The following is a 12,302-nucleotide window of genomic DNA, read 5'->3' as shown; positions in this document are numbered from 1 at the left end:
CCACGAGTATACTTTTGTGTGTGGTGTGAATTGTCAGTACACTTTAATTTTTCCCTATGGGTAAGTGGTCCAAGCACTATTTATGAAGACAATATCCCTCCTTGACTTCTCGAAGAGACAGCACAGTAACAGATGAAATTGTGGCGGAGGGGAGGGGGCTGGGAAGGGGGCAGGAGGGGGGATTTGTCCGTGGTGGTGCAGGAAACCATTGCTGCAAGGAGCTCTTTCTGACCTCACTACTACGTTCCTCTGACGCGGTAAGTATAGCCGCACTGGGATCCCCTTACCTTGAAAACTATATAGCCTCACGATAATTCTTGACAATGGCTCACAGGAAGTGCTCCCACCGTGCTTCTTCAAGCAAATAGCATATTGGCTGTACCTTGCCTTTGGAATCTGCCTGCTAGTCTACCATCCGACCACCCAAAACACAAATTTCCTTCGATTTTCATTGTTAATCAACATCTTTGATTTTTCTCCTCAGATTACTGTCCATCGATTGAAACCTCTGACTCTCTCTCAACAATGTGTAATAATTTCCCCACATAGTCTCATAGCAACTTTGATCAGACCTGGAATTAGAAACATGATACAATTGTGCCATTTTAACTCTTTCAAAAAAGGTTCACTTTCCAAGCGTTTCTCGCCAGGACTTAGCTGTGGAAATGTCTTCTGCATGTTGATTCTCTTACACCCTAGTCTTACTCAACAATCGTACACAGCCTAATAATTCATCCATCGGATTGTCTGAGTTGATAATCACATCACCAGCAAATTCTACCTTGAGTTTTTCTAAACCCTTTGCCAGGGATTTTATGCTCCTCCTCACTCCACTCAGTGGTGACAGTGGCCCACTGTACAGCATTCTCCCTCACATCAAAGATTTCCAGGGACACGTTCAGTGGGATGCTGCTCTTGTTGTTGCTGTTGTTGTTTTTGGAGGAATTTTATTATAACGTTACAAAAAGAACACTTTTGTACACTAGGATAAGAATTATGTGGCAGGAACTGGTGCTGAGTTTTATAACACTTTTTGCTTGGACCTCAGACGATCAAGTTGCATCTACCATTTGATTCTCTACTCGTTCAGAGGGCCACATACTTTTGCGTTCAATCTCTTAATGCCAAGCTTTATATCTATTGACTTTGCCAACCTTGAACACAACGTGCAATCCTGGACTACGACTCTCATCACTGGTCTCCACCCCGTAGAGGCACGGCTGAATTCCTGTTGCTGACATTTCTTTTATGATTTTGGCTGTGACATTCGCAATACATACGTCTGGAATTTCATTCATCTTTCCTTCCTTTCTTCTGCGATTCTGATATGCATCGATATTATGTTCTGAACTTAAAGAGAATTATGGAGTGTACCACCTTTTTCTATCTCTAAGACCATCTCCACAAGCATGGAATAACAGTTTTCCAGGATATTTTGTAGACTCTACCAGAGAACTACAAGGTAGTTCCTGGGAAGATTTTTCATTACTGGTCCTACTGATTGACAAGTCATACAACTCTTTGAGTTTTCTATATCTTCTTCTGTCAGTTTTCATACAGTTGCCCAGGATTGAGTCAAACTTCACAACTTTTCAAAGCTTTTATCTTAGAACACTCTCCAATATTCTCCGAAAGCCACATTTTACAGAAATGCCCCGTGGGATCTGGGATATCTATACACACCCATGAATCATCCTATGCTCGCACGGTCTCAAACAGTTACGGGTTGGCACCTAGGAGTCAATGTGGAATGGGAGCCCACCCCTACTCAGCATTAGGGCTCTCTCCAAGAAGACGAGTAACCTGAGTTCTTAGACTGCCTTATGTTCCAGCCACGAGGCAGAGACACTCACTAACCTTTAGGAAAATGCAACGAAATAAAGACTGCTTTGCCAGTAAGAGTCTGCTGCTACTACACTAACTGCTCATTAGCAAAGCAGACTGACGGGGCAGAAGTGACTTTTTCCTTTCTGTTCCTAAATTCATCAATTTGATGCCACAGGGAATAGTGACCTGCAGCGTCCAAACTGTTTGAAGACAAAGGCAAAATCCTATTGCCTTTAAGAAGATCACCCTAAATAGCACAGGTGACTCTGTTCCAATCCTCCTTTCCTTCTCCCTTTGCAAGATCGTGACAACAAAACTTGGGCCTATCTTCTGCTACCTACAGGCAACCGGAGCTTCCTTATCCAGGAAACTGAAGGAACGGCATCCCAGACACCTCCAATCTGATCATCCAAAGTTCACTCCTAAGAAAATTCCAAGCAGGACTGTGTGGCCAATATCTCAACTAATCCGCCATCAATGACATTGAAACCCCATCTGGCAAACTGAGACCCGGCAGGAGCCATGTGGTAGATGTCAGGAAAGACGTACCATGGGAGGAAAGTCACATATCCCCAGGCCTACCTCAGACGCCACGCATCAGGGAGAGCCAGGGTCCCGATACCAGGAACAACAGGAAGGCTCTGGGCAGGTGCTGAGACACTGTGACTGAGCCTTACCACATGGAAACAGCTGGACACAAATGGCCCCTCTGCCTTCCACGCCCACCCTCTCCATCCAACCTCCCCCAGGCAAAAATGGCTATAAACGTGGGACGTGGAAGACTGGGAGGCTACAGGAGAGTGAACACCAGTCTGTGGAGGCCGCAAGACAGTCCCCTCGTCACCTCCAAATAGGCTAGCTTAGTATCCTCCTCCAGGACTGACCTGTGACATCCAGGTGGAAGGAGACGCTCTGGCCCCCGGCCTCGCAGCTGTACTCCCCGGCATCTGCCTTGCCCAACTGCTGCACCACCAGCCGCCGCCCTCGGCCCGTGGCTTCCACACGCACTTTCGAGCTCGAACTCAGCTTCTTTCCGTCCTTGTACCACGTCACCTCCGTCTGGGCCTGGGCCACCTCGCAGCTCAGCGTGGCACTGGCCCCCGCCACGGCCTGCACTTCACTGCGTGCCGGCTGCTCCTTGGCAAACACCACCTTGGGCTCTGGGGACAGGGAGGGATACACGGGTCAAGGACACCATCTCAGTCAGGAAGGCAGCCCCGGGCAAAGGAGACCTGAGTGGGGAGCCGAGGGCCAGGCGGGTGCGAAGGGTGCGGAGGTGAGGCGGGGGCCAAGCTGGAAATTTCTCCAGGCTCTGCACCAGGCGTGTGCCCTGCAGACGTCCCCCTGCCTTTCTCAGCGACAAGTAACACAAGTGATGCATTCGCACCCGGGTCCGCGTGAGCTGGTCCGGGGGGTGGGGGGGGGGCTGGGGGAGGGTGCGCTTTTGGAAGAGACTTCTCCCCTGCTCATGGCATCTGCAGGGTCACACCCTAGTGTTCCCAAACCTTCCCAGATGGGGCCACAGTCTTCTCCATATGCCTAAGCAGGGAACTTTGCACCTGCAGTCCAGGCAAATCACTGAGGCTCGGTGCCCTGGCCTACACTTAGTATGGTCAACTTGTGACAAGCTGGAGGGCGTGCTGGCACCTCCCCGTGGCTTTCTTTTCCATTGTCTGAGGAATAAAGAAGCTGAGCACCTTTTCCCTTACGACTGGGGTCCCCATTGCTCTTTTGTTCTTCCTAGTGACACTATGCAAATTTTTGCCCACTCACCCATAGTAGGCTCTCTCTTCTCTCCATTCATCTCTAGGCACTCTTTATGCATTGAAAGACTACAGAAGGACAGATTGCTAGCTTTCAAGGTTATTCCCAACTGAGGGACTCGCACTTTCACTGTGTGATCGAGTCCTCCAATGAATCAAAGTTTTTACCTTCAAGAGTGTCACCAATGTCCATTTCAGCCCTTTCAGTTTGGAGCATTTGTGTTCCATTTAAGAAAACTTCCTTTACCTTCGGTCTTTAAAGAAACCACGGTATCGCCGGACTCTTGTTTGCTTTGTACCTTTTAACACTGAGGTTTCTAACCCACCACGAGTATACTTTTGTGTGTGGTGTGAATTGTCAGTACACTTTAATTTTTCCCTATGGGTAAGTGGTCCAAGCACTATTTATGAAGACAATATCCCTCCTTGACTTCTCGAAGAGACAGCACAGTAACAGATGAAATTGTGGCGGTGGGGAGGGGGCTGGGAAGGGGGCAGGAGGGGGGATTTGTCCGTGGTGGTGCAGGAAACCATTGCTGCAAGGAGCTCTTTCTGACCTCACTACTACGTTCCTCTGACGCAGTAAGTATAGCCGCACTGGGATCCCCTTACCTTGAAAACTATATAGCCTCACGATAATTCTTGACAATGGCTCACAGGAAGTGCTCCCACCGTGCTTCTTCAAGCAAATAGCATATTGGCTGTACCTTGCCTTTGGAATCTGCCTGCTAGTCTACCATCCGACCACCCAAAACACAAATTTCCTTCGATTTTCATTGTTAATCAACATCTTTGATTTTTCTCCTCAGATTACTGTCCATCGATTGAAACCTCTGACTCTCTCTCAACAATGTGTAATAATTTCCCCACATAGTCTCATAGCAACTTTGATCAGACCTGGAATTAGAAACATGATACAATTGTGCCATTTTAACTCTTTCAAAAAAGGTTCAATTTCCAAGCGTTTCTCGCCAGGACTTAGCTGTGGAAATGTCTTCTGCATGTTGATTCTCTTACACCCTAGTCTTACTCAACAATCGTACACAGCCTAATAATTCATCCATCGGATTGTCTGAGTTGATAATCACATCACCAGCAAATTCTACCTTGAGTTTTTCTAAACCCTTTGCCAGGGATTTTATGCTCCTCCTCACTCCACTCAGTGGTGACAGTGGCCCACTGTACAACATTCTCCCTCACATCAAAGATTTCCAGGGACACGTTCAGTGGGATGCTGCTCTTGTTGTTGCTGTTGTTGTTTTTGGAGGAATTTTATTATAACGTTACAAAAAGAACACTTTTGTACACTAGGATAAGAATTATGTGGCAGGAACTGGTGCTGAGTTTTATAACACTTTTTGCTTGGACCTCAGACGATCAAGTTGCATCTACCATTTGATTCTCTACTCGTTCAAAGGGCCACATACTTTTGCGTTCAATCTCTTAATGCCAAGCTTTATATCTATTGACTTTGCCAACCTTGAACACAACGTGCAATCCTGGACTACGACTCTCATCACTGGTCTCCACCCCGTAGAGGCACGGCTGAATTCCTGTTGCTGACATTTCTTTTATGATTTTGGCTGTGACATTCGCAATACATACGTCTGGAATTTCATTCATCCTTCCTTCCTTTCTTCTGCGATTCTGATATGCATCGATATTATGTTCTGAACTTAAAGAGAATTATGGAGTGTACCACCTTTTTCTATCTCTAAGACCATCTCCACAAGCATGGAATAACAGTTTTCCAGGATATTTTGTAGACTCTACCAGAGAACTACAAGGTAGTTCCTGGGAAGATTTTTCATTACTGGTCCTACTGATTGACAAGTCATACAACTCTTTGAGTTTTCTATATCTTCTTCTGTCAGTTTTCATACAGTTGCCCAGGATTGAGTCAAACTTCACAACTTTTCAAAGCTTTTATCTTAGAACACTCTCCAATATTCTCCGAAAGCCACATTTTACAGAAATGCCCCGTGGGATCTGGGATATCTATACACACCCATGAATCATCCTATGCTCGCACGGTCTCAAACAGTTACGGGTTGGCACCTAGGAGTCAATGTGGAATGGGAGCCCACCCCTACTCAGCATTAGGGCTCTCTCCAAGAAGACGAGTAACCTGAGTTCTTAGACTGCCTTATGTTCCAGCCACGAGGCAGAGACACTCACTAACCTTTAGGAAAATGCAACGAAATAAAGACTGCTTTGCCAGTAAGAGTCTGCTGCTACTACACTAACTGCTCATTAGCAAAGCAGACTGACGGGGCAGAAGTGACTTTTTCCTTTCTGTTCCTAAATTCATCAATTTGATGCCACAGGGAATAGTGACCTGCAGCATCCAAACTGTTTGAAGACAAAGGCAAAATCCTATTGCCTTTAAGAAGATCACCCTAAATAGCACAGGTGACTCTGTTCCAATCCTCCTTTCCTTCTCCCTTTGCAAGATCGTGACAACAAAACTTGGGCCTATCTTCTGCTACCTACAGGCAACCGGAGCTTCCTTATCCAGGAAACTGAAGGAACGGCATCCCAGACACCTCCAATCTGATCATCCAAAGTTCACTCCTAAGAAAATTCCAAGCAGGACTGTGTGGCCAATATCTCAACTAATCCGCCATCAATGACATTGAAACCCCATCTGGCAAACTGAGACCCGGCAGGAGCCATGTGGTAGATGTCAGGAAAGACGTACCATGGGAGGAAAGTCACATATCCCCAGGCCTACCTCAGACGCCACGCATCAGGGAGAGCCAGTGTCCCGATACCAGGAACAACAGGAAGGCTCTGGGCAGGTGCTGAGACACTGTGACTGAGCCTTACCACATGGAAACAGCTGGACACAAATGGCCCCTCTGCCTTCCACGCCCACCCTCTCCATCCAACCTCCCCCAGGCAAAAATGGCTATAAACGTGGGACGTGGAAGACTGGGAGGCTACAGGAGAGTGAACACCAGTCTGTGGAGGCCGCAAGACAGTCCCCTCGTCACCTCCAAATAGGCTAGCTTAGTATCCTCCTCCAGGACTGACCTGTGACATCCAGGTGGAAGGAGACGCTCTGGCCCCCGGCCTCGCAGCTGTACTCCCCGGCATCTGCCTTGCCCGCCTGCTGCACCACCAGCCGCCGCCCTCGGCCCGTGGCTTCCACATGCACTTTCGAGCTCGAACTCAGCTTCTTTCCGTCCTTGTACCACGTCACCTCCGTCTGGGCCTGGGCCACCTCGCAGCTCAGCGTGGCACTGGCCCCCGCCACGGCCTGCACTTCACTGCGTGCCGGCTGCTCCTTGGCAAACACCACCTTGGGCTCTGGGGACAGGGAGGGATACACGGGTCAAGGACACCATCTCAGTCAGGAAGGCAGCCCCGGGCAAAGGAGACCTGAGTGGGGAGCCGAGGGCCAGGCGGGTGCGAAGGGTGCGGAGGTGAGGCGGGGGCCAAGCTGGAAATTTCTCCAGGCTCTGCACCAGGCGTGTTCCCTGCAGACGTCCCCCTGCCTTTCTCAGCGACAAGTAACACAAGTGATGCATTCTCACCCGGGTCCGCGTGAGCTGGTCCGGGGGGTGGGGGGGGCTGGGGGAGGGTGCGCTTTTGGAAGAGACTTCTCCCCTGCTCATGGCATCTGCAGGGTCACACCCTAGTGTTCCCAAACCTTCCCAGATGGGGCCACAGTCTTCTCCATATGCCTAAGCAGGGAACTTTGCACCTGCAGTCCAGGCAAATCACTGAGGCTCGGTGCCCTGGCCTACACTTAGTATGGTCAACTTGTGACAAGCTGGAGGGCGTGCTGGCACCTCCCCGTGGCTTTCTTTTCCATTGTCTGAGGAATAAAGAAGCTGAGCACCTTTTCCCTTACGACTGGGGTCCCCGTTGCTCTTTTGTTCTTCCTGGTGACACTATGCAAATTTTTGCCCACTCACCCATAGTAGGCTCTCTCTTCTCTCCATTCATCTCTAGGCACTCTTTATGCATTGAAAGACTACAGAAGGACAGATTGCTAGCTTTCAAGGTTATTCCCAACTGAGGGACTCGCACTTTCACTGTGTGATCGAGTCCTCCAATGAATCAAAGTTTTTACCTTCAAGAGTGTCACCAATGTCCATTTCAGCCCTTTCAGTTTGGAGCATTTGTGTTCCATTTAAGAAAACTTCCTTTACCTTCGGTCTTTAAAGAAACCACGGTATCGCCGGACTCTTGTTTGCTTTGTACCTTTTAACACTGAGGTTTCTAACCCACCACGAGTATACTTTTGTGTGTGGTGTGAATTGTCAGTACACTTTAATTTTTCCCTATGGGTAAGTGGTCCAAGCACTATTTATGAAGACAATATCCCTCCTTGACTTCTCGAAGAGACAGCACAGTAACAGATGAAATTGTGGCGGTGGGGAGGGGGCTGGGAAGGGGGCAGGAGGGGGGATTTGTCCGTGGTGGTGCAGGAAACCATTGCTGCAAGGAGCTCTTTCTGACCTCACTACTACGTTCCTCTGACGCAGTAAGTATAGCCGCACTGGGATCCCCTTACCTTGAAAACTATATAGCCTCACGATAATTCTTGACAATGGCTCACAGGAAGTGCTCCCACCGTGCTTCTTCAAGCAAATAGCATATTGGCTGTACCTTGCCTTTGGAATCTGCCTGCTAGTCTACCATCCGACCACCCAAAACACAAATTTCCTTCGATTTTCATTGTTAATCAACATCTTTGATTTTTCTCCTCAGATTACTGTCCATCGATTGAAACCTCTGACTCTCTCTCAACAATGTGTAATAATTTCCCCACATAGTCTCATAGCAACTTTGATCAGACCTGGAATTAGAAACATGATACAATTGTGCCATTTTAACTCTTTCAAAAAAGGTTCACTTTCCAAGCGTTTCTCGCCAGGACTTAGCTGTGGAAATGTCTTCTGCATGTTGATTCTCTTACACCCTAGTCTTACTCAACAATCGTACACAGCCTAATAATTCATCCATCGGATTGTCTGAGTTGATAATCACATCACCAGCAAATTCTACCTTGAGTTTTTCTAAACCCTTTGCCAGGGATTTTATGCTCCTCCTCACTCCACTCAGTGGTGACAGTGGCCCACTGTACAACATTCTCCCTCACATCAAAGATTTCCAGGGACACGTTCAGTGGGATGCTGCTCTTGTTGTTGCTGTTGTTGTTTTTGGAGGAATTTTATTATAACGTTACAAAAAGAACACTTTTGTACACTAGGATAAGAATTATGTGGCAGGAACTGGTGCTGAGTTTTATAACACTTTTTGCTTGGACCTCAGACGATCAAGTTGCATCTACCATTTGATTCTCTACTCGTTCAAAGGGCCACATACTTTTGCGTTCAATCTCTTAATGCCAAGCTTTATATCTATTGACTTTGCCAACCTTGAACACAACGTGCAATCCTGGACTACGACTCTCATCACTGGTCTCCACCCCGTAGAGGCACGGCTGAATTCCTGTTGCTGACATTTCTTTTATGATTTTGGCTGTGACATTCGCAATACATACGTCTGGAATTTCATTCATCCTTCCTTCCTTTCTTCTGCGATTCTGATATGCATCGATATTATGTTCTGAACTTAAAGAGAATTATGGAGTGTACCACCTTTTTCTATCTCTAAGACCATCTCCACAAGCATGGAATAACAGTTTTCCAGGATATTTTGTAGACTCTACCAGAGAACTACAAGGTAGTTCCTGGGAAGATTTTTCATTACTGGTCCTACTGATTGACAAGTCATACAACTCTTTGAGTTTTCTATATCTTCTTCTGTCAGTTTTCATACAGTTGCCCAGGATTGAGTCAAACTTCACAACTTTTCAAAGCTTTTATCTTAGAACACTCTCCAATATTCTCCGAAAGCCACATTTTACAGAAATGCCCCGTGGGATCTGGGATATCTATACACACCCATGAATCATCCTATGCTCGCACGGTCTCAAACAGTTACGGGTTGGCACCTAGGAGTCAATGTGGAATGGGAGCCCACCCCTACTCAGCATTAGGGCTCTCTCCAAGAAGACGAGTAACCTGAGTTCTTAGACTGCCTTATGTTCCAGCCACGAGGCAGAGACACTCACTAACCTTTAGGAAAATGCAACGAAATAAAGACTGCTTTGCCAGTAAGAGTCTGCTGCTACTACACTAACTGCTCATTAGCAAAGCAGACTGACGGGGCAGAAGTGACTTTTTCCTTTCTGTTCCTAAATTCATCAATTTGATGCCACAGGGAATAGTGACCTGCAGCATCCAAACTGTTTGAAGACAAAGGCAAAATCCTATTGCCTTTAAGAAGATCACCCTAAATAGCACAGGTGACTCTGTTCCAATCCTCCTTTCCTTCTCCCTTTGCAAGATCGTGACAACAAAACTTGGGCCTATCTTCTGCTACCTACAGGCAACCGGAGCTTCCTTATACAGGAAACTGAAGGAACGGCATCCCAGACACCTCCAATCTGATCATCCAAAGTTCACTCCTAAGAAAATTCCAAGCAGGACTGTGTGGCCAATATCTCAACTAATCCGCCATCAATGACATTGAAACCCCATCTGGCAAACTGAGACCCGGCAGGAGCCATGTGGTAGATGTCAGGAAAGACGTACCATGGGAGGAAAGTCACATATCCCCAGGCCTACCTCAGACGCCACGCATCAGGGAGAGCCAGTGTCCCGATACCAGGAACAACAGGAAGGCTCTGGGCAGGTGCTGAGACACTGTGACTGAGCCTTACCACATGGAAACAGCTGGACACAAATGGCCCCTCTGCCTTCCACGCCCACCCTCTCCATCCAACCTCCCCCAGGCAAAAATGGCTATAAACGTGGGACGTGGAAGACTGGGAGGCTACAGGAGAGTGAACACCAGTCTGTGGAGGCCGCAAGACAGTCCCCTCGTCACCTCCAAATAGGCTAGCTTAGTATCCTCCTCCAGGACTGACCTGTGACATCCAGGTGGAAGGAGACGCTCTGGCCCCCGGCCTCGCAGCTGTACTCCCCGGCATCTGCCTTGCCCGCCTGCTGCACCACCAGCCGCCGCCCTCGGCCCGTGGCTTCCACATGCACTTTCGAGCTCGAACTCAGCTTCTTTCCGTCCTTGTACCACGTCACCTCCGTCTGGGCCTGGGCCACCTCGCAGCTCAGCGTGGCACTGGCCCCCGCCACGGCCTGCACTTCACTGCGTGCCGGCTGCTCCTTGGCAAACACCACCTTGGGCTCTGGGGACAGGGAGGGATACACGGGTCAAGGACACCATCTCAGTCAGGAAGGCAGCCCCGGGCAAAGGAGACCTGAGTGGGGAGCCGAGGGCCAGGCGGGTGCGAAGGGTGCGGAGGTGAGGCGGGGGCCAAGCTGGAAATTTCTCCAGGCTCTGCACCAGGCGTGTTCCCTGCAGACGTCCCCCTGCCTTTCTCAGCGACAAGTAACACAAGTGATGCATTCTCACCCGGGTCCGCGTGAGCTGGTCCGGGGGGTGGGGGGGGCTGGGGGAGGGTGCGCTTTTGGAAGAGACTTCTCCCCTGCTCATGGCATCTGCAGGGTCACACCCTAGTGTTCCCAAACCTTCCCAGATGGGGCCACAGTCTTCTCCATATGCCTAAGCAGGGAACTTTGCACCTGCAGTCCAGGCAAATCACTGAGGCTCGGTGCCCTGGCCTACACTTAGTATGGTCAACTTGTGACAAGCTGGAGGGCGTGCTGGCACCTCCCCGTGGCTTTCTTTTCCATTGTCTGAGGAATAAAGAAGCTGAGCACCTTTTCCCTTACGACTGGGGTCCCCGTTGCTCTTTTGTTCTTCCTGGTGACACTATGCAAATTTTTGCCCACTCACCCATAGTAGGCTCTCTCTTCTCTCCATTCATCTCTAGGCACTCTTTATGCATTGAAAGACTACAGAAGGACAGATTGCTAGCTTTCAAGGTTATTCCCAACTGAGGGACTCGCACTTTCACTGTGTGATCGAGTTCTCCGATGAATCAAAATTTTTACCTTCCATAGTGTCACCAATGTCCATTTCAGCCCTTTCAGTTTGGAGCAATTGTGTTCCATTTAAGAAAACTTCCTTTACCTTCGGTCTTTAAAGAAACCACGGTATCGCCGGACTCTTGTTTGCTTTGTACCTTTTAACACTGAGGTTTCTAACCCACCACGAGTATACTTTTGTGTGTGGTGTGAATTGTCAGTACACTTTAATTTTTCCCTATGGGTAAGTGGTCCAAGCACTATTTATGAAGACAATATCCCTCCTTGACTTCTCGAAGAGACAGCACAGTAACAGATGAAATTGTGGCGGAGGGGAGGGGGCTGGGAAGGGGGCAGGAGGGGGGATTTGTCCGTGGTGGTGCAGGAGACCATTGCTGCAAGGTGCTCTTTCTGCCCTCACTACTACGTTCCTCTGATGTGGTAAATACGGCCGCACTGGGATCCCCTTATCTTGAAAACTATACAGCCTCTCGATAATTCTTGACAACGGCTCACAGGAAGTGCTCCCACCGTGCTTCTTCAAGCAAATAGCATATTGGCTGTACCTTGCCTTTGGAATCTGCCTGCTGTTCTACCATCCGACCACCCAAAACACAAATTTCCTTCGATTTTCATTGTTAATCAACATCTTTGATTTTTCTCCTCAGATTACTGTCCATCGATTGAAACCTCTGACTCTCTCTCAACAATGTGTAATAATTTCCCCACATAGTCTCATAGCAAC

The 12,302-nt window shown here is 48.4% G+C and overlaps 1 protein-coding gene across 5 annotated transcripts in view; it reads right to left on the bottom strand.

Moving 5' to 3' along the window:
- OBSCN (obscurin, cytoskeletal calmodulin and titin-interacting RhoGEF) overlaps positions 1-12,302 on the bottom strand; it is a 196,057-nt gene that overhangs the window by 134,419 nt on the left and 49,336 nt on the right. For all 5 annotated transcript variants that reach the window (XM_059917953.1, XM_059917957.1, XM_059917955.1 and 2 more), the window contains exons 14-16: positions 10,540-10,815; positions 6,627-6,902; positions 2,712-2,987 (exon numbers count right to left, since the gene is read on the bottom strand). In XM_059917953.1, coding sequence (XP_059773936.1) covers positions 2,712-2,987; positions 6,627-6,902; positions 10,540-10,815 — 828 coding nt within the window. The remainder of the gene's footprint in view (positions 1-2,711; positions 2,988-6,626; positions 6,903-10,539; positions 10,816-12,302) is intronic.

Source organism: Balaenoptera ricei, chromosome 3, assembly GCF_028023285.1.
Source record: "Balaenoptera ricei isolate mBalRic1 chromosome 3, mBalRic1.hap2, whole genome shotgun sequence".
NCBI classification, from domain to species: Eukaryota; Metazoa; Chordata; class Mammalia; order Artiodactyla; family Balaenopteridae; genus Balaenoptera; species Balaenoptera ricei.
This window is presented reverse-complemented; position numbering and strand designations above follow the sequence as displayed.